Source organism: Muscardinus avellanarius (assembly GCF_963383645.1).
Source record: "Muscardinus avellanarius genome assembly, chromosome: 22".
In the NCBI taxonomy this organism is placed as follows: Eukaryota; Metazoa; Chordata; class Mammalia; order Rodentia; family Gliridae; genus Muscardinus; species Muscardinus avellanarius.
The window spans coordinates 492,620-517,080 of NC_137808.1; the positions used below are offsets into that span (position 1 = coordinate 492,620).

A 24,461-nucleotide genomic window follows, 5' to 3' on the forward strand; every position below is an offset into this window, starting at 1 on the left:
TCACCTAAGAAATGGGGCACAGAGTAGATTAGGAAATCAGGTGCAAGACATTCTCACAAGTGCCACAAGGGGCTGGGCGCGTGGCTCCAGAGGACAGTGCTTGCCGAGGCGCGGAGGGCATGGGTTCAACTCCTGAAACCACAAAGTAAAACCAGCAGAGGCTGAGCAAGAGGGCGGGGGAAGACAAGTCTCCCTCGCAAGCCTGTTGTCTGCATCCTATCTACCTTATTTCACCTAGCGGATCTGTCACTTTTCAACAAACGACAGTTAAAAGTACATGCTACCAAAAAAAAAAAAAAAAGGAAATCCACATGACTAAAAAAACTAGCAAGCTGGGCATGGTGACCCACAGCCTATAATTCCAGTAATTGGGAGGCTGAGACAGGAGGATCACAGGTTTAAGGCTAATCTCAGAGACTTAGCAAGACGCCAATTCAATTTTTTTTTTTTTTTTTTTTTTTTTTTTTTGGTGATACTGGGGTTCCTGGAAGCCCTTCTATCTCCGGGCTACACTCCCAGACCTATTTTATATTTTTATTTGGAAACAGGGTCTCTTAAGCCAGCGCGGCTGGCTTCGAACCTGCGCGATTCTCCTGTCTCCTGTCTCCACCTCCCAAGCGCTGGGATTACAAGCGTGCCCACCACGCCTGGCTCCATTTCAAAATTTAAGGGGAGAGGTGTAGCGGTGTAACTTGGAAGTGGAATGCCTGGGTTCTACACACACACACACACACACACGTACTGAGGATTGAAGCCAGAGGATTTTACACCTGGATAAAAATGTTTTAAGAAGAATGGGTTGTAGTTTGGAGTTAGAATGCCTCTGGGTTCAATTTTCAGTAACAAAAAAAAATATGTGTTCCATCTGTATTTTATTTCCCCAGTATTGGTGATTGAACCCAGGGGCAGTCTAACCCTGAGCTACACTCCATCCCTATTTTTTATTCTTTATTTTGAAACGGGGTCTCACTGAGTTGCAGAGGGCCTCGCTAAGTACCTGAGGCTGTCTGCGAACCGTGATCCTCCTGTCTCAGCCTCCCGAATGCTGGGATGACAAGCGCGCCCGATTGTATTCTACCTGTATTTTAAAAAAATTAAACGCCACCAGTTACACTGACTTAAGCCAAAAACTAAGAATGACACTCATCACCACTTCCTACGACTACCACGGGTAAGGCTCCAGCCCTGGGCGCTTTCTCCAAGGTACTGGCCAGCTTTATCTACGAGGCAACTTTTATCTCCCCTGGAAGCTAAGACAGACCTTCCAATGGCTGAGCCTGAGAAGCGATCTCCCCTGGAAGCTAAGACAGACCTTCCATCGCAGCCAATCACGAGCCTCAAACACACTAAGCTGCAAAGTAGAGCGTCTGGGGAGGCCTGCGGCCCGGGTTCGAATCCACCCTCTCTGCCTGCCGTCCCAGGGCGAGGCGCGTTGCGCGGAGGCACTGGGCGGGCAGCAGTGGACATCAAGGGATGACCCCGGGGTCCGCACGCTGCCGAGTTTCCCTGGGAACCGTAACGCGGGGGGGGGGCGGTCATTGGCCCCACTCACCGAACTGCATCCAGTCCCACTCGCTGAGCGTGTCCATGTTGCGGCACAGGTCGTCCAGCACCCAGGCGGGCAGCTGGTAGATGTAACAGGCCATGTCGCGCGGCGGGCGGCGGGCGGGGATCTGAGCCCCGCGCCGTGGACGCCGCGGCTCCAGCCCCGCCACTCAAGGAAGTGGGCGTGGCCCGGCGGCAGAGTGGGCGTGGCCTCCGCGGGAGTGGGCGTGGCCCTCCGCAGCGCCCCCTGGCGGCCGGCGGCGCCCAGGGCCCAGCCGGGAATTGGGCCCCTTCAACTGGCTCAACAAATACTCTGTACCATCGGGCGGTACACGTGCCTGTAATCCTCGCTGTAGAGGCTGCTGGTAACTGGCCACCCCCTAAGAAACAACGAAAAAAAAAAAAAAAAAAAAAAAAAAAGCTGGGCGTGCTGGGCCTTGCTTGTAATCCCAGTATTTGGGAGGATGGTTTGCAAGGTCCTCTGAAATTTAGAGAGATCCAGTTTTGAAATTAGGAATAAAATTGGACTAGGGGTGTAGCTCCGAGGTAGAATGGTCAGTGGTAAGAGTGACCTTGAGTTCAATCCCCAGGCCAAAGTAAAAGAAAAAAAGAAAAGAAAAAGAAACAAAAAGCCCTAAGTAGATTAACATCAATAAGGAAGGTGATAAATTAAGTAGAGAGTCCGGGCGTGGTGGCGCAGGCTTGTAATACTAACATTTGGGAGGCTGAGACAGGAGGATCGCGGTTCAAGGACAGCATCAGCTACTTAGTGAGGCCCTTTGCAACTCGGTGAGACCCTGTTTCAAAATAAAGAATAAAAAAAATAGGGTCGGCAGTGTAGCTCGGAGGTAGAAAGCCCCTGGGTTCCATCTCCAATACCAAAAAAAAAAAAAAAAAAAAAAAAAAAAATTAAGTAGAGGGTGATTTAAAAACAAGATGGACGGCCAGGCGTGGTGGCATAGGCTCATAATTCCAGGACTTAGGAGGCTGAGACTGAAACAGGAAGATTGCAGGTTTGAGGCTAGCCTCCGCAATTTAAAATAAAAAATAATGTAAGAGACAGCTGTTCTGATCAGATGGTTTGGAGAAATTTGTGGAATATTCACATTGGAAGATGCCTTGTTAATGAATGTTTTCGACTTAAATCTAACCAAAAATTGCAATGTTATTCTTTGTACATTTTCATTATGTAGCGTTAACAAGTTACCAAGAAAATATTTAAGCTATTAAAAAATAATGTAGAGCTGGGCGTGGTGGCGCACGCTTGTCATCCCCGCGCCTGGGAGGCTGAGACAGGAGGATCGCGCAGGTTCCAAGCCAGCCTCAGCTACTTAGTGAGGCGTTCAGCAACTTAGTGAGACCCTGTTTCCAAATAAAGTATAAAATAGTTCGGGGGCGTAGCCTGGAGGTAGAGGCTCCTGGGTTCCATACCCAGGATCACAAAATAATAATAATAATAAAGCCGGGCGTGGTGGCGCACGCTTGTAATCCCAGCATTCGGGAGGCTGAGACTGGAGGATTGTGGTTCGCAGACAGCCTCAACTACTTAGTGAGGCCCCTCCGCAACTCAGTGAGACCCTGTTTCAAAATAAAGAATAAAAAATAGGGCAGGGGGTGTAGCTCGGAGGCCGAATGCCCCTGGGTTCCATCCCCAGATCTGCAAAAATAATAATAATAATTAATAATAATAATAATAATAATGTAAATGGAATGCCCCTAGGTTCAAGCCCTAGTACCACACACATAGAAAATAGATGGCTAATTGCATTATTTTTTTTTTTTTTTTTTTTTGCAGAAGAGTACTGAGGATCAAACCCAGAGGCATTCTACCTCCAAGCTATACCTACAGCCCAATTTTTTATTTCTCATTTGGAAACAGGGTCTCACTAGGTTGCTGAGAGCCTAAGTTGCCGAGGCTGGCTTTGATCCTGCAATCCTCCTCTCTCGACCTCCCAAGTACTGAAATTGCAAACACGCCCAGCTTGCACGGCTATCTTAGAAGATGAAAAATATTATGGAAGCCAGGTGATTCTGCCCACCATCTGTATCCCCGATATTTGGGAGGCAAAGATGGGAGGATGGCAGGTTCGAGGCTAACCTTGGCAACTTAGCCAGACTGTCTCAAAAAAAAAAGGGCGGCTGGTATAGCTCGGTGGTGGAATGCCCCTGGGTTCAATCCCTAGGAACACAAAGAGAAAATATTGGGAGGAAAGGAGAGTCTGATATAGGAATTGTGGCACAAACTGAATTATTAAACAGGGTAGGAGGAATATAACTTGCTCAAACAATTGCTAGGATATACTGAGCACTTACTATACACAGACCGCCCTGATTAGATACTCCTTATACCGTCCCTGAGGTAGGTACGGTGATGAGCCCATTCTACAGACGAGGACACCGTGGCACAGAGGTCAAATGGTGTGCTGAGATCATCCAGGAAAACTGGCGGAGCAGGGACTTGAACTCAAGCCGCTTATCCTCGGCTCTTCCTCACCAATAGCTACACACTGCCTGTTATCCTAACTACTGGTCTCTGAGTCTGTGGTGTGCCTGCATGAATTATCTTATGGAATTCTCATAATTATACTTGTTTCTTTGCTTTTTATTTGCGGTACTGGGGATGAAATCTAGGGACACTCTACCTCCATGGTACACACACACCCCAGCCCTAAATTTTATTTTATTTATTTTATTTTTCGGGTCTGGGGATGGAACCCAGGAGCATTTGACCCCCGAGCTACACCCCCTGCCCTATTTTTTATTCTTTATTTTGAAACCGGGTCTCACTGAGTTGCAGAGGGCCTCGCTAAGTAGCCGAGGCTGTCCGCGAACCGTGATCCTCCTGTCTCAGCCTCCTGAATGCTGGGATTACCAGCGTGCGCCACCACGCCAGGCTTTGTTTGTTTGCTTTTTAAGACATGGTCACACTATATCGCCCAGGCTGGCCTTGCACTCCTGTACTTAAGGAATCCTCCTGCCTCAGACTCTCAAGTAGTCAGGAGTGTGTGTGTATGTGTGTGTGCGTGGGGGAGTGTGGGTGTGGGTGTGTGTGCACGCGCGCATTACTGGGGATTGAAGGATTGAAACCAGGGGCATTCTACCTCTAAGTTACACCCCCAACTCTATTTTTTATTTTTATTTTGAAACAGAGTCTTGCTAGGTTGATGAGTCTCACTAATTGGTGAGGCTGTCCTCAAACCTGGGAATCCTCCTGTCTCAGCCTCCCAAGTACTGGGATTACAGGCATGTGCCACCATGCTCGGCTGTTTTATTTTTATTTTATTTTTGTGATATTGGGGATTGAACCCAGAGATGTTCTACCTTCAGGTTACACTCTCAGCCCTATTTTACTTTTGTTTTTCTTTTTGTGGTACTGGGGGTGGAACTCAGGGGCTTTTCTACCTCTGGGCTACACTCCCAGATCTATTTTATACTTTATTTGGAAACAGGGTCTTAATAAGTTGCTGAGAGCCTCACTAAGTAGCTGAGGCTGGCTTTGAACCTGTGCGATCCTCCTGTCTCAGCCTCCCAAGCACTGGGATTACAAGCGTGCGCCACCACGCCTGGCTCCTATTTTACCTTTATTTGGAAGCAGGGTCTAAGTTGCTGAGGCTGGCTTCAAACCTGCAATCCTCCTGTCTCAGCCTCCCAAGTACTGGGATTATAGGTGTCTGCCACCACACCCGGTTTTTATTTTATTTTGAAACAGGGTCTCAGTAAGTTGCTGAGGCTGGCTTCGAACCTGTGATCCTCCTGTTTCAGCCTCTCAAATACTAGGATTACAGGTGTGCATCACCACACCCAGCTTATTTTGAAACAGGGGCTCACTAAGCCGCTGAGGCTGGCTTTGAACCTGTGGTCCTTCTGCCTCAGCCTCCCGAGTAACTGGGATTACAGGTGTGCACCTGCCGTATTATCCACATTTTATGGAGAATTTGTTCTGAGTTTAGGCGACATCAATGATTACAACTTGCAGCTGTAAACATCAGTTAGGAAGCATGGCTGCTAAAGAAGGAAACCGAAATCAAACTCAGAAGTCCTGGGGCCACCGGGCGTGGTGGCGCAAGCTTGTCATCCCAGCATTCTGGAGGCTGAGACAGGAGGATCGCAGTTCATGGACAGTCTCAGCTACTTAGTGAGACCCTGTTTCAAAAATAAAGAATAATAAATAGGTCTGGGCATGTAGCCTGGAGGTAGACTGTCCCTGGGTGGTTCAGTCCCCAGGACCTAGAAAAAAAAAAAAAAGGAAGTCTGGGGCCAAGTGCAGGTTCTGTTGCCCTCAGGCTTCGTGACCCTGAACAAGTCATTGTGACAGTCAAGTTACCCCCAGGAAAAGCAGGACTCCTTTGGACCGAGGAATGAATACCTTTTGGGGAAAGAGGACTAGCTAGGTCTCAGTCTAGGGTTAACAGCTACACCAGAAAATGAGTTGAAAAGCAGACTAGGCTTCAAGGCTATAGGAGTACAGAACCTGTGATCCTTCAGAACAGCCCGGAGGAAGAAAGGCTGGGAGCGCCAGCTCAGCCTCTGAGACCAGGTAAGCCGGTTCAGGCCAGACAAAGCAGGATCTGCACTGAGGAAAAGAAGAGCATCAGAGAACTTCCCAGAGGATCTGGGCAACCCAGGAGGTTAAAGGGCAAGCGCGTTCATAGAATAGAGGGAAAGCACGCGCATCCCTAGGGGCACTTAAGATGGAAGTGAGACACGGAGACACAGGACAGGATGACTGGCACAGAGCAGCTGCAGTCTCGCTTCCACCTGTGAAGACGTCAAGAGCCTCAACAGCTGCCCTAAGAGCTAGGCACCTCGAGCCGCGCGTGGTGGAGCACGCCTGGAGTCCCAGTACTTGGGAGGCTGAGACAGGAGGATCGCAGCTTCTTGGCCAGCCTCAGCAATGTAGCGAGACTCTCACTTAGTGAGACCCTGTTTCTTTTTTCTTTTCTTTCTTTTTTTTTTTTTTGGCGGGTCTGGGGATGGAACCCAGGGGCATTCTACCTCCAAGCCACACCCTCTGCCCTATTTTTTTTTTTTTTTTTTGGTGGTACTGGGGGTGGAACCCAGAGGCTTTCTACCTCCGGGCTATACTCCCAGCCCTATTTTGTATTTTATTTGGAAACAGGGCCTCACTAAATTGCTGAGAGCCTCACTAAGTAGCTGAGGCTGGCTTCGAACCTGCACGATCCTCCTGTCTCAGCCTCCCAAGCGCGGGGATTACGAGCGTGCGCCACCACGCCCGGCTAGACCCTGTTTCTAAACAAAAAATTAAAAGTGCTAGAGGTGTAGCTTGGAGGTAGACTGCTCCTGGGTTCAATCCTCAATACCCCCCCCCAAAAAAAAAAAACTTTTTTAAGGACTGGAGATATAGCTTGCTGGTAGAATGCCCCTTGAGTTCAATCCCAAGTATCACAAAACAACAAAAACCCACCTCAGCCCTAGCTTGGCCTTGCTGGTTCTCGTCCTTGAGCCAATTCTTGGGTTTTCCCTTTGCAGATTGGGCATCCTGCCCCCACCCTCTTGGAAGGATTGCTGTAAAGCTTAAAGGGGACCCCGAATGCTCAGCGTGAAGGTAAAGGGCCGCCAGTCTGGGGTCCCTTATGGAAGTGGGGGGTCACGGCTCAGGGTCCAGAGACTGCTCTCCAAGGGAGGCCTGGGTTTTCCGGTGTTTGCAGGTGGGCTCCGAGGCAGAAGACTAGTGATGTCCTCACGGAGGCTACGCAGGAAAGCACCTACATCAAAGAATCAAAGCCCTCTCTCTCCCTTCTCCTTTCTCTGAATCAAAGCCCTCTCTCTCCCTTCTCCTTTCTCTCTCTGCAGGCTCCAGTTTCCTGATCCCTCCTTCACTCTCTCTGGAGCACTGGGGGCTGACCTCAGGGTGCTCGGCCCGAGACGCACCCTAGCCTGCCCCGGCTTACCCCATCCTCGCTCGTGGGCGTTTGACTTCGTTCTCTGCCCCCTTGTGGCTGTTAAAATGCTACTGCAGTAAAACCCACAGCTGTACACGCAGGTGTGAACATCTGCAGAAAGCACAGGTGACATTGTTGAGGCCAGATCTGGGCTTTTAAAATCTTGCTAGCGTCGGGCGTGGTGGCGCAGGCTTGTCATCCCCGCGCTTGGGAGGCGGAGACAGGAGGGTCGCGCTGGCTGAAGAGACCCTGTTTCCAAATTTAAAAAAATATAAAATAGGTCTGAGAGTGTAGCCCGGAGGTAGAAGGGCTTCCAGGAACCCCAGTACCACCAAAAATAAATAAATCTTGCTAGTTCTGAATTGATTGCCAAAGGGGTCAAGGCAACTTATCTCCACTTTTTATTATTATTATTAATTATTATTATTATTATTATTATTATTATTATTATTATTATTCTTGTTTTCTTTCTTTTCCTTGTGGTGGGAACCCAGGGGAAGTCTTACTGTACTGGTATTGGGAAAAGAGTTTAAAAAGTATTAATGTATCAATCCTGGGAAAGATGTCCAACCTTGAAACATATCGTCTTTACTAAGAAAGCCAGGGTTAGCTAACATGTCCTTGCATTCCTAAGAACAATTTAACACATTGTGGGGGAAAAGACGAAATGTAAAAGCCTGTGTTTGAAGACAGAGATGCCTCCCCCCTCCGGCCATAAATCTGGGTCTGTGTTTGAAGATAGAGATGTTTCCCCCTTTCAGGCCATAAACCCAGCTGGAGAGATAACAGAAGCAGAGCCGGGCTGGCGATAAGGTGTAACATGATCTCCAAAAATCAAAGGGACCTGCTGGACTTAGACAGGATAAAAATTCAGGAAACTGGAATTTGTTGGCATTTTCGTTCGAATTGCCCCCCTGTGTCTGCTCCAGCACAGGGCTTTAACTATCTCTATATTTCTATCTTTTTAATAAACTTCTTTAAATCTGCAGCAGCTGTCCAAGCGATGAATACTTATTCTTAGCTTAGGACAAGAATCCACGGTTTTTCTGTTTGTCTCTGTGTGTCTGGTGGTGGGGGGGATTATTTCACACCACACACTTTCCCCCCCCAACCTATCCCCTGCAACATTACCACAGGCTGCATCCCAGCCTTTTTTTTTTTGGCCGTACTGAGGACGGAGCCCAGGGGCATTCTCCCTCTGAGCTACACCCCCAGCCCTATTTTTAGTACTTTTCTATTTTGAAACAGGGTTTCACTGAGTTGTGAAGGGCCTCACTAAGTATCTGAGGCTGTCGGTCTCTGCCTCCGGAATGCTGGGATGCGTTCATAGGACAGCCTCACCTTGACCTTGACCTTGGACCCTCTCTTCTCAGCCTCTAGAGTAGCTGGGACATAGACGTGCACCATTGCCCTTAGTCTTTTCTTCTTTTTCGTTCTGGGGATTGAACCTAGGGACATTCTACGCCTAATCTACATTCCCAGCTCTTTTCTTTTTCTTTCTTTTTCTTTCTTTCCTTTCTTTCTTTTTTTAATTTTTTTATTTTTTTTGTGTGTGGCACTGGGGATGGAACCCAGGGACGTTCTACCTCCAAACTACACTTCCACCCCTATTTTTTATGCTTTATCTAAGTAGCTGAGGCTGCCCGCAAACCACGATCCTCCTGTTTCAGCCTCCCAAGTACTGAGATTACAAGCGTGTACCACCATGCCCAGCTTTTTCTTTCTTTCTTTCTTTCTTTCTTTCTTTCTTTCTTTCTTTCTCTTTTTCTTCTTTTTTTTTTTTGTGGTACTGGGGTTCCTGGAAGCGCCTCTATCTCCGGGCTACACTCCCAGACCTATTTTATATTTTTATTTGGAAACAGGGTCTCTTAAGCCACCGGGGCGGCTGGCTTCGAACCAGCGGGATCCTCCTGTCTCCGCCTCCCAAGTGCAAGCGTGCGCCACCATGCCCGGCCGGCTTTTTCATTTTTGAAACACTCTAAGTTGCCGAGGCTGGCCTCAAACCTGAAATTATTACAGGTATGTGCCACCACCCCAGACTCCTAGCCTATTTTAGTTTTTACTTTTGCAGTGCAGGGCCTTGTGTACGCCAGGCATGTGCTCTACGATTGAACCATATCGTAGCCGCTACACTATCCTTCCTAGTGGCCATGTGGCAATACTATATCTGAACAATCTCATAGCATGTATATTTATTTCCAGTTACTGGATCTGATTCTCGAAGGATCTGCTTTCTGTATTTATGAAAGGAGAAGTCCTTATGTTCATTAAAGAAAACCATAAAGCAGCCAGGCTCAGTGGCACGTGCCTAGAAGCCTAGTACTTAGGAGGCTGAGGTAGGAGGACCACAGGGTTGAGGCCGACATGTGATAACTCAGACTCTGTTAGAAAAAACAAAACACACACACGCACACAAAAGAAAGCAAGCCATAGAGCAGGATTTGGAAAACTGCCCGTCAGAGGGAGGCAGGAGGCCGCCGCCAGACTCTTGCCTTGCTGGAGCTGCCCCAGGGCTGCCACCCTTGCCTTTAGCCTCTAGCTCTCTACTGGAAGCTTCTGAGCCCGGCGGACTACAGCCAGAGTCCTCAAAAGTCCTGGGTTGGCCCTGGTTATGACAGCTCTCCTACAAGTGAGGAACTGTCACCTCCCATCACTCCCCACCACACACACGCTGGGCTAGCCTTCGCCCAATTACCTCATCCTCGGCGCACCACAAAAGGACGCAGGTTCTTCGGGGCCTCTTAGCAGTCTCAGCCTGTTACCAGTAACATCTGTGGGCCAGCCCCAAGGCCTAGGCCTGTCGTAACTTCCCACTGGAAACGAAACAGCTTGACAGAGAGTAACCTGGGCTCCGCCTCTGCTGGCTGACCTCGTGCTCCCCCGTGGTTTCCTGATCCCAACCCAGAAGAGTTTTGTGGGATTCTTTCCCTTTTCTTCCCTCTTACACATGCAGTCCTGTTGCCGATGCCTTCTTTCTCTTTTCTTTCTGCTGTGCTGGGGACTGAACCCAGGGCCAGGGCCTCTTACATGCCAGGAAACCCTGGCTTTACTTTGCTGATACCAATTATTACCTGGAATTATACAGACCCCCATCAGGGCGTCCCATGCTGGGTTAGCACTCTACCACTGAGCTCTCTACACCGCCCCACATCCATTTCCTATCTTTTTAGCAAGTTGATTATTAGCCCAGCGTACTCTCCTTTAATTCCCAATGTCACTACTGGTGAAAATATTAACCACTTACCTTTTATGGTTCTGGATTTATGAGGAAAAAAAAAAAGCAAACTTTGTTCCCAATGTGAACATTTTCCTTCAAATTTTTGTACAGTGGTTAAATTTTTTTGTAACATTTCATTTTTGTAAGACAAAGCTAGAAGAAACAAGGTTGAACTTTTTTTTTTTTTGGTGGTACTGGGGGTGGATCCCAGGGGCTTTCTACCTCTGGGCTATCCTCCCAGACCTATTTTTATATTTTATTTGGAAATAGCGTCTAAGTTGCTGAAAGCCTAAGTAGCCGAGGCTGACTTTGAACCTGCGAGATCCTTCTGTTTCAGCCTCCCAAGTGCGGGATCACAAGCGTGCGCTACCGTGCCCAGCTTGAATAAGTTTTTTAAAATAAAAGTTTGAAGCCGGGCGCGGTGGCGCATGCTTATAATCCCCACGCTTGGGAGGCTGGGACAGGAGGATCGCACGGGTTTAAAGCCAGCCTCAGCTACTTAGTGAGGCTCTCAGCAACTTAGACCCTGTTTCCAAATAAAATATAAATTAGGTCTGGGAGTATAGCCCGGAGGTAGAAAGCCTCTGGGTTCCACCCCCAGTACCACCAAAATAAATAAATAATAAAATAAAAGTTTGAAAAAAGCAACTCTGAATGAGGGTAGCTCCTTGTGTTTGTTACCCACTCTACATCCTAGGCCATTAAGCAGACATATCAAAACTTTTCCAGCCGAGTGTGGTGGCAGGAGGCTGAGACAGGAGTATCGCCTCAGCTACTTTAGTGAGACCCTGTTTCAAAACAAAGAATAGAAAATAGGAGCCAGGCGTGGTGGTGTCTAGTGAGATCCTAATTTTTTTTTGTTTCTATGTTTGTTTGTAGTACTAGGAATTGAACCCAGGAAAGTTGTACCTCTGAACTAGACCTTCAGTTCTAACCTGTAATTTTTTTTTGTGTGTGTAGTACTAGGGAAGAAACTCAGGGGCATTCTGCCTCCAAGCTACACACACACCCCCAGCCCGATTTTCTTTTTCTTTTCTTTTGTTTTTTGCAGTACTAGGGATAAAACCCAGTGGCATCCTACCTCTGAGCTACACCCTATCTTCTTTTTTTTTTTTTTTTTTTTTGGATCTAGGGATGGAACCCAGGGGCATTCGACCTCCAAGCTACACCCCCTGCCCTATTTTTAAATTTGAAACAGAGTCTAAGTTATGGAGGGCTTGCTAAGTAGCTGAGACTGTCCATGAACCTTGATCCTCCTATCTTAGTCTCCTGAATGCTGAGATTATAAGTGTGCGCCACTATGCCCGGCTTTCCAGACCTTTTTTTTTTCTTTTTTTTTTTCTTTTTGTGGTACTGAGGGTGGAACCCAGGGGCTTTCTACCTCCAGGCTACATTCCCAGACCCATTTTATACTTTATTTGGAAGCAGGGTCTCACTAAGTTGCTGAGAGCCTAAGTAGCTGAGGCTGCCTTCGAACCTGTGTGATTCTCCTGTCTCAGCCTCCTAAGCACTAGGATTACAAGCGTGCGCCACCATGCCAGGCTCCTAGCCCTATTTTTTATTCTTTATTTAATTTTTTTTTTCTTCTGTGGTACTGGGGATGGAACCCATAAGCATTCTACCTCCAAGCTACATACCCAGCCTTATTTCTTCCTCCTCCTCCTCTTCTTCTTCCTTCTCCTCCTTCTTCTTTTAGGTCTGGATGGAACCCTGGGGCATTCGACCTTCGAGCAACACCCCCTGCCCTATTATTTATTCTTTCTTTCTTTCAAGACAGAGTCTAAGTTGTGGAGGGCCTAACTAAGTAGTTGAGGCTGGCCTCGAACCGTGATCCTCCAGTCACAGCCTCCTGAATGCTGAGATCACAAGCGTGCACCACCACGCCCAGCTTATTCTTTATTTTTTGAAACAGGGTCTCATTGAATTGCAAAGAGCCTCACTAAATAGCAGCTGAGGCTGTCCTGGAACCATAATCCTCCAGTATCAGCCTGTCAAATGCTGGCTTATTTTTTATTCATTTTGAAACAAGGTCTCACTAAATGGCAGTGATCTCACTAAGTAGCAGAGGCTGTGCATGGTGGTGCATGGTTGTAATCTCAGTGTTTAGGAGGCTGAGACAGGAGAATCACACAGGTTCGAAGCCAGCCTCAGCTATTTAGTGAGGCTCTCAGCAACTTAGTGAGACCCCGCTTCCAAATAAAGAATAAAAAATAAAGCCAGGCATGGTTGGACATGCTTGTAATCCCAGTACTTGGGAGGCTGACAGGAGGATCTGGGTTTGTGACCAGTCTCAGCTACTTAGTGAGGCCCTCCACAACTTAGTGAGACCTTGTTTCAAAATAAAGAATAAAGTCAAGGGTGGTGGCGCAGGCTTGTAATCCCCGCGCTTGGGAGGCTGAGACAGGAGGATCGCACGGGTTCGAAGCCAGCCTCAGCTACTTAGTGAGGCTCTCAGCAACTTAGTGAGACCGTTTCCAAATAAAATATAAAATAGGTCTGGGAGTATAGCCTGGAGGTAGAAAGCCTCTGGATTCCACCCCTAGTACCACCAAAAAAATCAATCAATCAATCAATCAATCAATATATACATAAATAATAAAGCCCGGGCGTGGTGGCGCACGTTTGTAATCTCAGCATTTAGGAGGCTGAAACAGGAGGATCGTGGTTTGCAGACAGTCTCAGCTACTTAGTGAGGCCCTCTGCAACTCAGTGAGACCCAGTTTCAAAATAAAGAATAAAAAATAGGGCAGGGGATGTAGCTCGGAGGTTGAATGCCCCTGGGTTCTATCCCCAATACCACAAAGAGAAAACCTCAAATAGGAAATATCACAGTCTCTTAAGTAAGATACATTTAATAACACGCACAAGATTTGAAATAAAGATACACATTAAGCAAAACAGATGTTCCATCTTCATTGAACAACATAAAGACACAGGCTCAAACTGTGTTTTAACAAGAGGAATGTGGACTCTTATTCTGACACAAAGACAGGTTTTAAAAACTAAGCCCAGCGCTGAACTACTCTGGCACAGGGCGACTCCCTGAAAGCCCACCCTACTCGCTAGGCAGCTAAGGCTGTGGCCGCCCTCGGCCTCTGTCCACACCCGCACGAGGAGCTGCCTCCGCACTCCTGCTTCCCAGCCACATTTCAACAAAAAACAAGTATTTTAGGTGTGTCACTGGATGGGGACTCCTGTGACGTGCTGAAAAAGAAGCCAGCTTACTTGCTGACTGCCGAACGAGGGTACTAAGATGAGGTGACACTTAAGGGGTGCGGGGAAGTGGACGGCACTTGCTTTGCTCTGCTCTGGTTTTAGAGCACAGGTTTGTGCCCCAAGGAGTGACCAATGCCAAGAAACGCCTCCCCTACAGGCTAATTACAGGAGACTACACTAAAGCTTACAGGGTGAAAAGATACGCTTAAATGGAAAAACAGTCAAGTTATAAAGCTAAATAAAAAGTAGGATACAAACTGTATACACCATGTGACCTCAACGGTCAAAACCAACCAACCCAAACAGCCCTGCAAAGCTGGAAAGGAGGCCACAGAGGCCGCGTGCCGGGCGCGTCCTCGGCGATCTTGCTGCTGCTTTCACTTGCAAAATTTTCTTTCTTGGGGGATTTTTGTTTGTTTGTTTGGTGGTGGTACTGGGGTTCCTGGAAGCCCTTCTACCTCCGGGCTACACTCCCAGACCTATTTTTATATATCTTTTAATTTGAAAACAGGGTCTCTCAAGCCAGCACGGCTGGCTTGGAACCAGTGCGATCCTCCTGTCTCCGCCTCCCAGGCGCCACCACGCCCGGCTTCTTGGGGTTTTTAAAAACTATTAATTATAAAAAAAAAAAAAAGTCTGCCGGGCGTGGTGGGCACGCGTGTCATCCCCGCGCTGGGGAGGCGGAGACAGGAGGATCGCGCAGGTTCGAAGCCAGCCGCGCGCGCTGGCTTAGGAGACCCTGTTTCCAAATAAAAATGTAAAAATAGGTCTGGGATTGTAGCCCGGAGGAAGAAGGGCTTCCAGGAACCCCAGTACCACCAAAAAAAAAAAAAAAAAGTCTTAAGTATTGAATTTGTGTTAATGAAGGTGAGTCCAGTCTGCAGGAAAGGATGTGTACGCTCAAGAACCTGAAAACCTCTGCGGCTGCTCCGGCATCTCCTCCAGCTCGGCACTGTCACCAGGCCCCACGGAGATGCATGGACTCTCAGGAAGGAACAGACGGGCCCACAGCCGGCGACGGCTTCTGCGCCGCAGGGCATGCTTTGACACTGCGGTGAAGCATGCGGACGGCCCTGTTCTGCTAGTTCTGTGTACATGGCAAGTTGCCAAACTCTCTGAGCAGATTGGCTGTGGGAAGCCAGTCCCGCTTTAGAAACACTAATGAAACATCACTGCAGCAAGAGGAGACCGAGAAAAGGGCGGGACATAGAAAATTAGAAAAAGTGCTCTCTATAAAAAACGATTCCCTTTAAGATGTTTGCTTACTGCACGCACTTTACCCCGCCCCGCTTAACCTCACCCATAAAAGAGGCCACCCTTCAAACATTTGCACCAACACGTCCAGTAACTGCCGGCCGAAGGCTCAGAACGAGGTGCTGGGGCCTCCGAGAGGAGGAAACCCGCTGCCTCCAGGAGGCCGCAGGCTTCTGAAAACGGGAGGTGGGCGTGTCACCAGCCACAACGCGCCCATCAAAAGCAGACGCTGCTGCTTTTCTGATGACTGAAGAATACACTGCGATTCTCACTGAATTAAGAACACAAGCATCCTTACACAAAAACTGTCCTGGCTTCCTGGCAGGCAAAAATGCAACTACTCCCTCCTGACAAGTCCTTCTAGAAAGGGCGGGTACTTGGTGACCCTCAGCGACGCCCTGAACATCACCAGTACCTACCTAGGAAAGGCGGCTAACTGGCTTCCAACAAAGGAGCTTATTTTACTCCAAAATGAGATACTGAAACCAAGAGTAGGGGGGCCAGTCCTCTGCCAGTACCATCAGACGCGGAGATGCCTGAGGCCAATCTCAATTAAACGCCACGGTCTCCTCTTCCAACAGCTGGTTTTCAAAGTGCTCCTGCGTCAGGCGCTCCAGGTCTTTCTGCACATTTGGGTGGTCTTCCAGATCTTCATAGAGGGACCTGACAATGTCCAGCCTCCTGTAGTTCTCGGGCTTCACAAGGCTTCGGACAACCTGGAGGCATCGCTCTTTCAAGGTATACACTGTAAGAGCAGAGACCAGATCCTCAGGAGCGGGCTCAGGCCCCGGCACACGGATGCGCCGGGGCAATGGCACACCCGGGTAATCTCAGCGCTTGGGAGGCTGAGACTGGAGGATCCCCGGTTCAAGGCCAGCCTCAGCAACTCAGGGAGATGCGGTTTCCAAATATAAAAATAAAATAGGGAGGGGACTGTAGCTCAGAGGCAGAATATCCCTGAGTTTAATCCCCAGTGCCGATAAATAAATAAAAAAATGTCAGCAGTTAACAAAAAATAAGCCATGACACTTTATTCTCACACCGTGTTCTTCTAAGACCCAAAAGGCATCAGCAACTCTACAATCGGATCTGTTTTTCCCTTTTCTCCAGGGCATTCTATTTCTGAGCTTATACCCAGCCTTTTGCATATGTGTGGTGCTGGGGATTGAACCCAAGGATATACTACCTCTGAGATACACCACAGCCTTATATTAATTTTTATTTGAAAACAGGGTCTCACTAAGTTGCCAACAGGCATAGGATGTTGCTAAGGCTGGCTTCAAATGGGTGATTCTTCTGTCTCAGCCTCCCAAGTACTGGGATTACAGGCAAGAGTGCCCAATCATCCCAGCCATTCATTTATTCATTCATTCATTCATTCATTCATTGCAGGTCTGGGGATGGAACCCAGGGGCATTTTAACTCCAAGCTACACCTCCTGCTCTATTTTTTATTATTTATTATTTATTTTGAAACCGGGTCTCACTGAGTTGCAGAGGGCCTCTCTAAGTAGCCGAGGCTGTCCTCAAACTGCAATCCTCTGGTCTCAGCCTCCTGAATGCTGGGATTACAAGTGTGTGCCACCACGCCCGGCTCATCCCAGCCCTTTAAAATTATTTTTTTATTTTGAAACAGCATCTCGGTAAATTGCTGAGGGTAGCCTTGGAATTTCAATCCTCCTGTATCACCTTTGTAGATGCTAGGATCACAGGCATATGACACCACACCCAGCTACTTCCATTTTATTAATGGTGGAGAAGGGAAAATAAAAAGGCTAGTTATCATGGCTACCTCTGGAAAAAATTATTAAGAAAACGGTACTTCAAGTAACCTCTCCTCTACTTATCACAAAAATCTTACTTTTTATTGTTTGTGGTCCTGGGGATTGAACCCAGGGGCATTCCACCTCTGAGCTACACCCCCAGCCCTATGTTTTATTCTTTTTTTTTTTTTTTTTGGTACTGGGAAATGGAACTCAGAGGCATTCTACCTTCCAGCTACAGCTACAGCCCTATTTTTTTAGTCTATTTAGTTAGTTAGTTATTTTTTTGCTACTGGGGGTGGAACCCAGAGGCTTTCTACCTCCGGGCTATACTCCCAGACCTATTTTATATTTTATTTGGAAACAGAGTCTCACTAAGCTCCTGAGAGCCTCACTCAGTAGCTGAGGCTGGCTTGGAACCTGTGCGATCCTCCTGTCTCAGCCTCCCAAGCACTGGGATTATAATTGTGTGCCACCATGCCCAGCCTAGTCTTTTTATTTATTTATTTATTTTTTAATTAATTAAATTTTTTTGGGGGGGTGGTACTGGGGTTTCTGGAAGCCCTTCTACCTCTGGGCTACACTCTCAAACACCTATTTTATACTTTTTTACTTGGAAACAGGGCCTCTTAAGCCAGCGAGGCTGGCTTCAAACCTGCGCGATCCTCCTATTTCCGCCTCCCAAGCACGGGTATTACAAGTGTGCACCACCACGCCTGGCTAGTCTTTTTTATTTTTGAAACAGGGTCTCAGTGAGTTGCTAAGGGGCCTCACTAAGTAGCTGAGGCTGTCCCCAAACCATGATATGGTTGGTCTCCACCTTCCAAATGCTGGGATTACAAGCATGCGCCACCACGCCCAGCTATTTATTTTGAAACAGGGTCTCACTAAGTTGCACAGGGCCTCACTAAGGCTTGGCTGCAAACCTGTGCTCCTCAGTACTGCCAAAAAAACAACAAAAAAGCCAACCTGCTATGCTCCTGTCTCAGCCTCCCAAGTGTGGGGATTACAGGAGCGCGCCACCACGCCTGGCTCAATCTTTTTATCTTTTTTAAGAAGACTGAACATCAGTACCTGGCAGTGTGATGTTGGCAAAAATAGGCTGTCCATCAACATTGAGCGATGGCACAAACAGCTCGGTCTGGTTAACCAGAAGCCCATCGTCGGTCCCTGCATCTCTGAAGAGCCAAAGGTGACCTGTCAACACAAGCAGATGCTGTTAAGGAGCCACACTGGTCTAAGAACCAGTTTCCCGCCTCCCTGATGACGCGCTTGCTTCTCACCTGCTGCCATCACACACAGCCCTCCCAGCGCATCCCATCAGTGACCTTCCAGGAGGACCACTCAGGCACGGGTGGAAAGCACAACGGAGGAGGCAAGTGGCTTGCTCAAGGCAACAGACACAGCAAGGGTGGGGCATGGACCTGCAGCTCCCGCTCTGCAACCACAGGAGAAAGGCAGAGCCTCGGAGAACAGATGCTGTAAAGAAGAGGCCGCTGCCTCTTCACACCTGTGCGTCCCAACGAGGCGCGGCAGAAACAGCACGCGGAGACCAAGAAGCCAGACCAGAAAAAGGTACACTCGGTATAAATGAGTGAGATGAACCAGGCGTGGTGGCTCACGCCTGTAATCCCAGTACTTGGAGGCTGAGACAGGAGGATGGCAGGCTCGAGGCCAGCCTCAGCAAGTGGTGAGACTCGCATCAACCGAGCAAGACCTCGTTTCCAAATAAGAAATAAAATTGGTCTGGGAGTGTGGCTCAGAGGTAGAATGCCGCTGGGGTCAATTCCCAGTACCACTACCACACACACACACACAAACTGCACAAATAAGCAAGACTAATGTATGGTGTGAAGATGCATAAAACAAAAAACAAAATTAAGGAGGGAGAGGGGACACAGGAAGGAGACAAGCCAGAGAACTAGGATTCTAAGGATTTCCCTAAGGAGGAAGTTGATTGTCTCAGAATAAATACAGCATTCTTTTCTTTCCTGGGACATAAACTTACTTGAAGATGGGGGTGGAATTTTTTTTTTTTTTTTGTATTGAAGACTGAACTCAGAAGCATTTGATCTCTTAGGTACTACACCCCCCAGCCCTTTTTAGTTTTTACGCTGCTAAATTGCCAGAGCTGGCCTTAAACCTGCAATCCTCGTGTCCACGCTTCCTAAATACTGGGATTACGGGCATGCACCACTGGACCCTACAGGCGGAAAATTTTAAGAATTCTACACTGGTAATGTTTATAATGTGGTAAAACATATATACCATAAAAATTAACATAGCCAACACTTTTTGGGTACTAGAAACTGAATCCAGGGGCATTCCACTTCTGAGCTACATCCCCAGCCCTTTTTTGTTTTCTTTCTATCTCTCTTTCTTTATTTTATGGTACTGGTTATTGAGCCAATGGGTCTTCTCCCTCTAAGGTATATACTCCCAGCCCCATTTTATTTCCCATTTATTTACTTATTTTTATGGTGCTAGGAATTGAACCCAGGGGCGTTCTACCTCAGGGTTACATCCCCAGTCCTATTTTTATTTTTTTATTTGCAAACAGAGTCTTAGCAAGTTGTTGAGAGCCTTACTAAGTTGCTGCAGCTGACCTCGAACCTGTGATCCTTCCGTCTCAGCCTCCCAAGTATTGGGATTACTGTATGCGACACTATGCCCAACTTCAACCTACTTATCTATCTATCTATCTATCTAGATATTTATTTTGGTACTAGGAATTGAACCCAGGGGCATCGTTCTACCTCCAACTTATACCCCAGTCTGATTTTCTTATTTGGAAACAGGATCTCATGGGGTTGCTGAGTCTTGCTACATTGGCGAGGCTAGCTTTGTTTTTTATTCTTTTATTTATTTATTTGGTGGTACTGGGGTTCCTGGAAGCCCTTCTACTTCCGGGCTACACTCCCAGACCTTTTTTTTACATTTTTATTTGGAATTTTTATTTAGAATTTGTTTGGAATTTATTTGGAATTTATTTTATTTTTATTTTACATTTTTATTTGGAGGATCGCACGGCTGGCTTCGAACCTGCGCGATCCTCCCGTCTCTGTCTCCCAAGCGCGGGGATTACAATCGTGCGCCACCACGCCCGGCGGCAAGGCTAGCTTTGAACATGCGATCCTCCAGTCTCAGTCTCCCAAGTACTGGGACTACAAACATGTGCCACCTGTCTGGCTGTGTGTGTGTGTGTGTGTGTGTGTGTGTATGGTTCTGGGGGCAGAACCCAGGGGCTTTCTACCTCTGGGCCATACTCCCAGACCTATTTTATATTTTATTCGGAAACAGGGTCTCACTAAGTTGCTGAAAGCCCAAGTAGCTAAGACTGGCTTCGAACCTGTACGATCCTCCTGTCTCAGCCTCCCAAGTGCTGGGATTACAAGCGTGCGCCACCACGCCCGGCCTTTTTTTTTTTTTTTGTAATTTTTATATCATGTCAGGCACAGATAAATTTTGGAGAATACAAAATTCACACAGTTTCCTACATAAAACAGGAAACAAAAGAAATGTTGATCTCTGGAAATACCATATTCTTCCTCAGGAAATACTAGAAGTCGAGGGTAAAAGACTGAGACTCTGCCTGTCTCACAGCAAGAAAGTCCTCACTAGATACACAGCAGATGGACCCCCTTCGCTTAGAAGTTCCCAGCCTCCACAACTAGAAGAAATAAATTTCTTTTCTATATAAAAAAAATGTTTTTAAGATTGAGAAGCTTTACTGTATTAAGTGTACCATCCCTGAAGATCCATCAGGATCAGTGCAGGATGGTTATAAGATCAAGCAGGACTTGGGACTGCTCTGCCTGCAGGAAGAGAAAAACCACTGCTTCCCTGGGTGGTTTTGTTTTTGAGGCACCGATGAGATTCCTTCCGTTGCTGAGGCTGTTCTGGAACCTGCCATCCTCCTGTCTCAGCTTCCCAAGGACTGGGATTGTAAGTGTGCACCACCATGCTCTGCTCTCCCTGGTTTCTACAGCAGCTCCCTAGTCACTCACCAGCAGTATTCGCTCCCCAAGCCACTTTGAACCTGGGTCCATTTTTCAGTAAGTAAATCTATGTTATTTCCCTAGGGGCGCAGTCACCTTTTGAGCCTCCTCTCCCACCTTGGCATATCCCCATCCCCTCGGCCAGGGCCCCCAGGCCTTAGCACAAGCAGTTCCCTCTGCCTGCAGCTCTCAACTGCTATCTTGGGCTGGCTTTCTTCTCAGGGATGCTGTCCTGAACTGAAATCACGCCTCATGTCCCCTCCCCTCACCGCACAAGTGCCTGACCACGCACCTACAGCCCACGCAGCTCCGTTTCTACCGCAGCAATGACGACCTGCTTATATTGTTGCTATTACTATTAGTAGTAGTAGTATTTTGTGGTATTGGGGATGGAACCCAGGGGCATTCTACCTCAGAGCTACACCCCCAGCCCTATTTTTTCTTCTCTATTTTGAAGCAGGGTCTCACTGAGCTGCAGAGGGCCTCACTAGGTAGTAGCTGAGGCTGTCTGCGAACCGCGATCCTCCTGTCTCAGCCTCCCGAATGCTGCGATTACAAGCGTGCGCCACCACGCCCGGCTCTTGTCTATTCTTGAATTTGCCTCCCCAGCGGGACTAGAGTCTCCATGATGATAAGAACCCAAGCAGAACTGGTCCACTGGGCACAACAGATCTGAATAAAAGGGCGTCAGGAGCCGGGCATGGTGGCGCACGCCTGTCATCCCGGCATTCGGGAGGCTGAGACCTGGAGGATCACGGTTCGCGGACAGCCTCAGCTACTTAGCGAGGCCCTCTGCAACTCAGTGAGACCCGGTTTCAAAATAAAGAATAAAAAATAGGGCAGGGGGTGTAGCTCGGAGGTCAAATGCCCCTGGGTTCCATCCCCAGACCCGGAAAAAAAATAAAATAAAAATAAAATAAAAGGGCGTCAGGAACGGGGAGCAGTTCTTTTAGGGGTAGATGCACCTGGGAGGGGGAAAGCCACCTTCAAATGCTAATTACTCGGTGTGCCACTGACGAGCGGCACCCACTAGGGTCGGCCACAACCTGTCTGGGGCCTCAATTCCTCTTCCGAGAAACGGGAGCCGTTCCTTCTGCTCTCCGGGAGGAGGCAGCGGGCTCGCGCGGCGCCGGCGGGGCGACCGACCTCGGTAGCTGTGGATGCGGCGGCCCGTGCCCGGCGGCAGCGTGGGGTAGGGCTGCGGCTCGCCGTCGAAGTTGAGCCACACGGGCAGCACGACGCGCGGGCTGCGGTTGCAGAAGATGACCTGCGAGGGCTCGCGCGAGTTCACGGAGCGCAGCACGGGCCGCGGCCGCCGGGCCTCCATCTCCTCCTCGGCGCCCGCCTCCTCCGGCTCCGACTCTTCGGGGCCCGACTCCTCGGCGCCCGCCTCCTCGCGGCCGACCTCCTCCGGGCCGGACTCCGCGCCGCCCGCCTCCTCCGCGGCCTCCTCCCCGCGCCCCGCTCTCCGGGGCATCACCGCAGAGCCTAGACGACCGCGGCCGGGCCGCCTCGGGATTCGCGGGCCGCGCTCGGGGGCGGGGCGTGCGTGCAGGGGGCGGGGCGTGCGTGCGTGCTCCCCGGCGGGCATGCGCACTCGCGTCTCGCGCGCGCCTTCGGAGGCGGGGCACGCAGGCCCCCAAAGGCGGAAGTGAGGTGTGCGCCTGCGCATTGGATCCCAGGCCCGGGGTCGGAGCCGCGGGAAACAGGCGGCTGTTTCGACTATAAATCCTCCCCCTGCCCGGACTTTTTTGTGCCTGTGGGAGGGTGGGAGTACTGGGAACTGAGCCCGGGGGCGTTCTCCTGCTGAGCTAAAATCCCAGCCAATTTTTTTTTTAAATAAATTTTGAAACAGGGGCTCGTTAGATTGCAGAGGATGTCCTCGAAACTGCGATCCTCCTGACTCAGCCGGGCAAATACTGGGATTACAGGTATTCGCCAAAAGTTGCTTCATTGAAGATCCTGTTTTGCCATATTTTTCTGTTCCATCTGCACTATTTTTTAATTTTTTTTTTTTTTTTTTTTTGGCGGTACCGGGGACGTAACTCTGGGCATTGTACCTCCGAGCAACACCCCCAGCCTTAGTTTTTAGTCTTTTTCTTTTTGAAACAGGGTCTCGCTGAGTTGCAAAGGGCCTCGTTAGGTCTGTCCACGAACCGCGATCCTCCAGTCTTCGCTTCCCAAATGCAGGGATTACAAACCACGACGCCCGGCGTAGTTTTTCTTAATCATCAAGTTTGTCTTGTCTCTACTTTGGGTTAACTGCCTTAAATAGACAATTGAGTACCAAAAAGGAATTTAGCAAGGCATGGTGGTGCACTCCTGTAATCCTAGTATTTAGGAGGCTGAGATGGAAAGATCGCAGATTCTCAGCCTATCGTAGCAATTTAGTGAGGCTCTCAGCAATTTAGCGAGACTCTGCTTCGATATAAAAGTAAAATACAGCCGTATAGCTCAGATCTAGAACGTTCCCTGAATTCAAACTCCAGTACCACAAGAAAAGGGAAAAAATTCCCTTCCATCTTCCTACCCCCAGTCACCTCGATACGTGTGTGTGTGTGTGTGTGTGTGTGTGTGTGTGTGTGTATCCTTTCAAAGAAATGCATGCACATTAAAATAAACAAGATTTTTATTGGGGGCGCACAATAACAGGGAAGGAACCGAGTTTATATTAGGTTAAGTGCTCTGTCAGAGTACACTCTACCTCCAAACCACACCCCCAGCAATATTTTTTATTCTTTATTTTGAAACAGGGCTTCACTAAGTCGTGGAGGGCCTCAGTAGCTGAGGCCGGTGGAGAACCCGTGACCCTCAGCCTCCCAAGTACTGGTAATTACGGGCATGAGCCACCATGCCTGGCCCCACTGCCATCAATGGACTCAATGGACGTTCACTGTCATTTGCCATAGATTACAATGGAATCAAGTTCAAAGACAACAGGTGTTCAATTTTACTTGGGACTGGGAGTGTAGCTCAGTGGTAAAGCAACTGCCCTAGTCATGCATGATGCCCTGGGTTCAATCCCCAGTACTTACCCAAAAAACCTTAAACCAAGCATTAGGTGTTAAGAAACTTCTGAAAATAAACCCCCATTCTGCTGAATTTAGAGGATTAAAGGAAATTAGAACAAAAACAAATTTTCACATTGCAATCTGTGTGCCTCTGAACGCAGCAAAAAACACTGCATTACCTCCACAATCACTTTGTCTATTTAGAATGTAGACAGAGCCAGGCGTGGGGGCGCATGCCTGTAATCCCCCTGAGACAGAAGGATCGCACAGGTTCAAAGCCAGCCTCAGTTACTTAGTGAGACCCTGTTTCCAAAAAAAAAACAAAAAAAAAAAACAAAGGTCTGGGAGTATAAGCCGGAGGTAGGAAGCCTCTGGGTTCTATCCCCAGTACCACCAAAAAAAAAAAAAAAAAAGAACGCAGACAGACATGAAGACACACAGCTGGAATCACACCTACCTGGCTCTCATTCCAGGTATAAGTTTGGATGTGTGATGTTGGCCGAGATCATTTAAATTCTCTGAGTTGAGCCGGGCGTGGTGGCGCACGCTTGTCAT

General features: G+C 48.4%; 3 protein-coding genes across 3 annotated transcripts in view; all 3 read right to left on the minus strand.

The window, feature by feature from the left end:
* IRAK2 (interleukin 1 receptor associated kinase 2) overlaps window positions 1-1,646 on the minus strand; it is a gene marked incomplete at both ends in the record, with an annotated part of 58,902 nt that extends 57,256 nt beyond the window's left edge. Inside the window, one exon of the mRNA XM_080718134.1 lies at window positions 1,553-1,646. Coding sequence (XP_080574260.1) covers window positions 1,553-1,646 — 94 coding nt within the window. The remainder of the gene's footprint in view (window positions 1-1,552) is intronic.
* Window positions 1-24,461, minus strand: part of LOC308278394 (CCA tRNA nucleotidyltransferase 1, mitochondrial-like) — a gene marked incomplete at both ends in the record, with an annotated part of 995,237 nt that overhangs the window by 128,551 nt on the left and 842,225 nt on the right.
* On the minus strand, window positions 15,684-22,372 carry VHL (von Hippel-Lindau tumor suppressor; the record flags this gene model as incomplete). Its single annotated transcript, XM_080718120.1, has 3 exons — window positions 15,684-15,880; window positions 17,972-18,094; window positions 22,042-22,372. The coding sequence occupies 3 exons, from the start codon at window positions 22,370-22,372 to the stop codon at window positions 15,684-15,686; spliced, it is 651 nt and encodes a 216-aa protein (XP_080574246.1).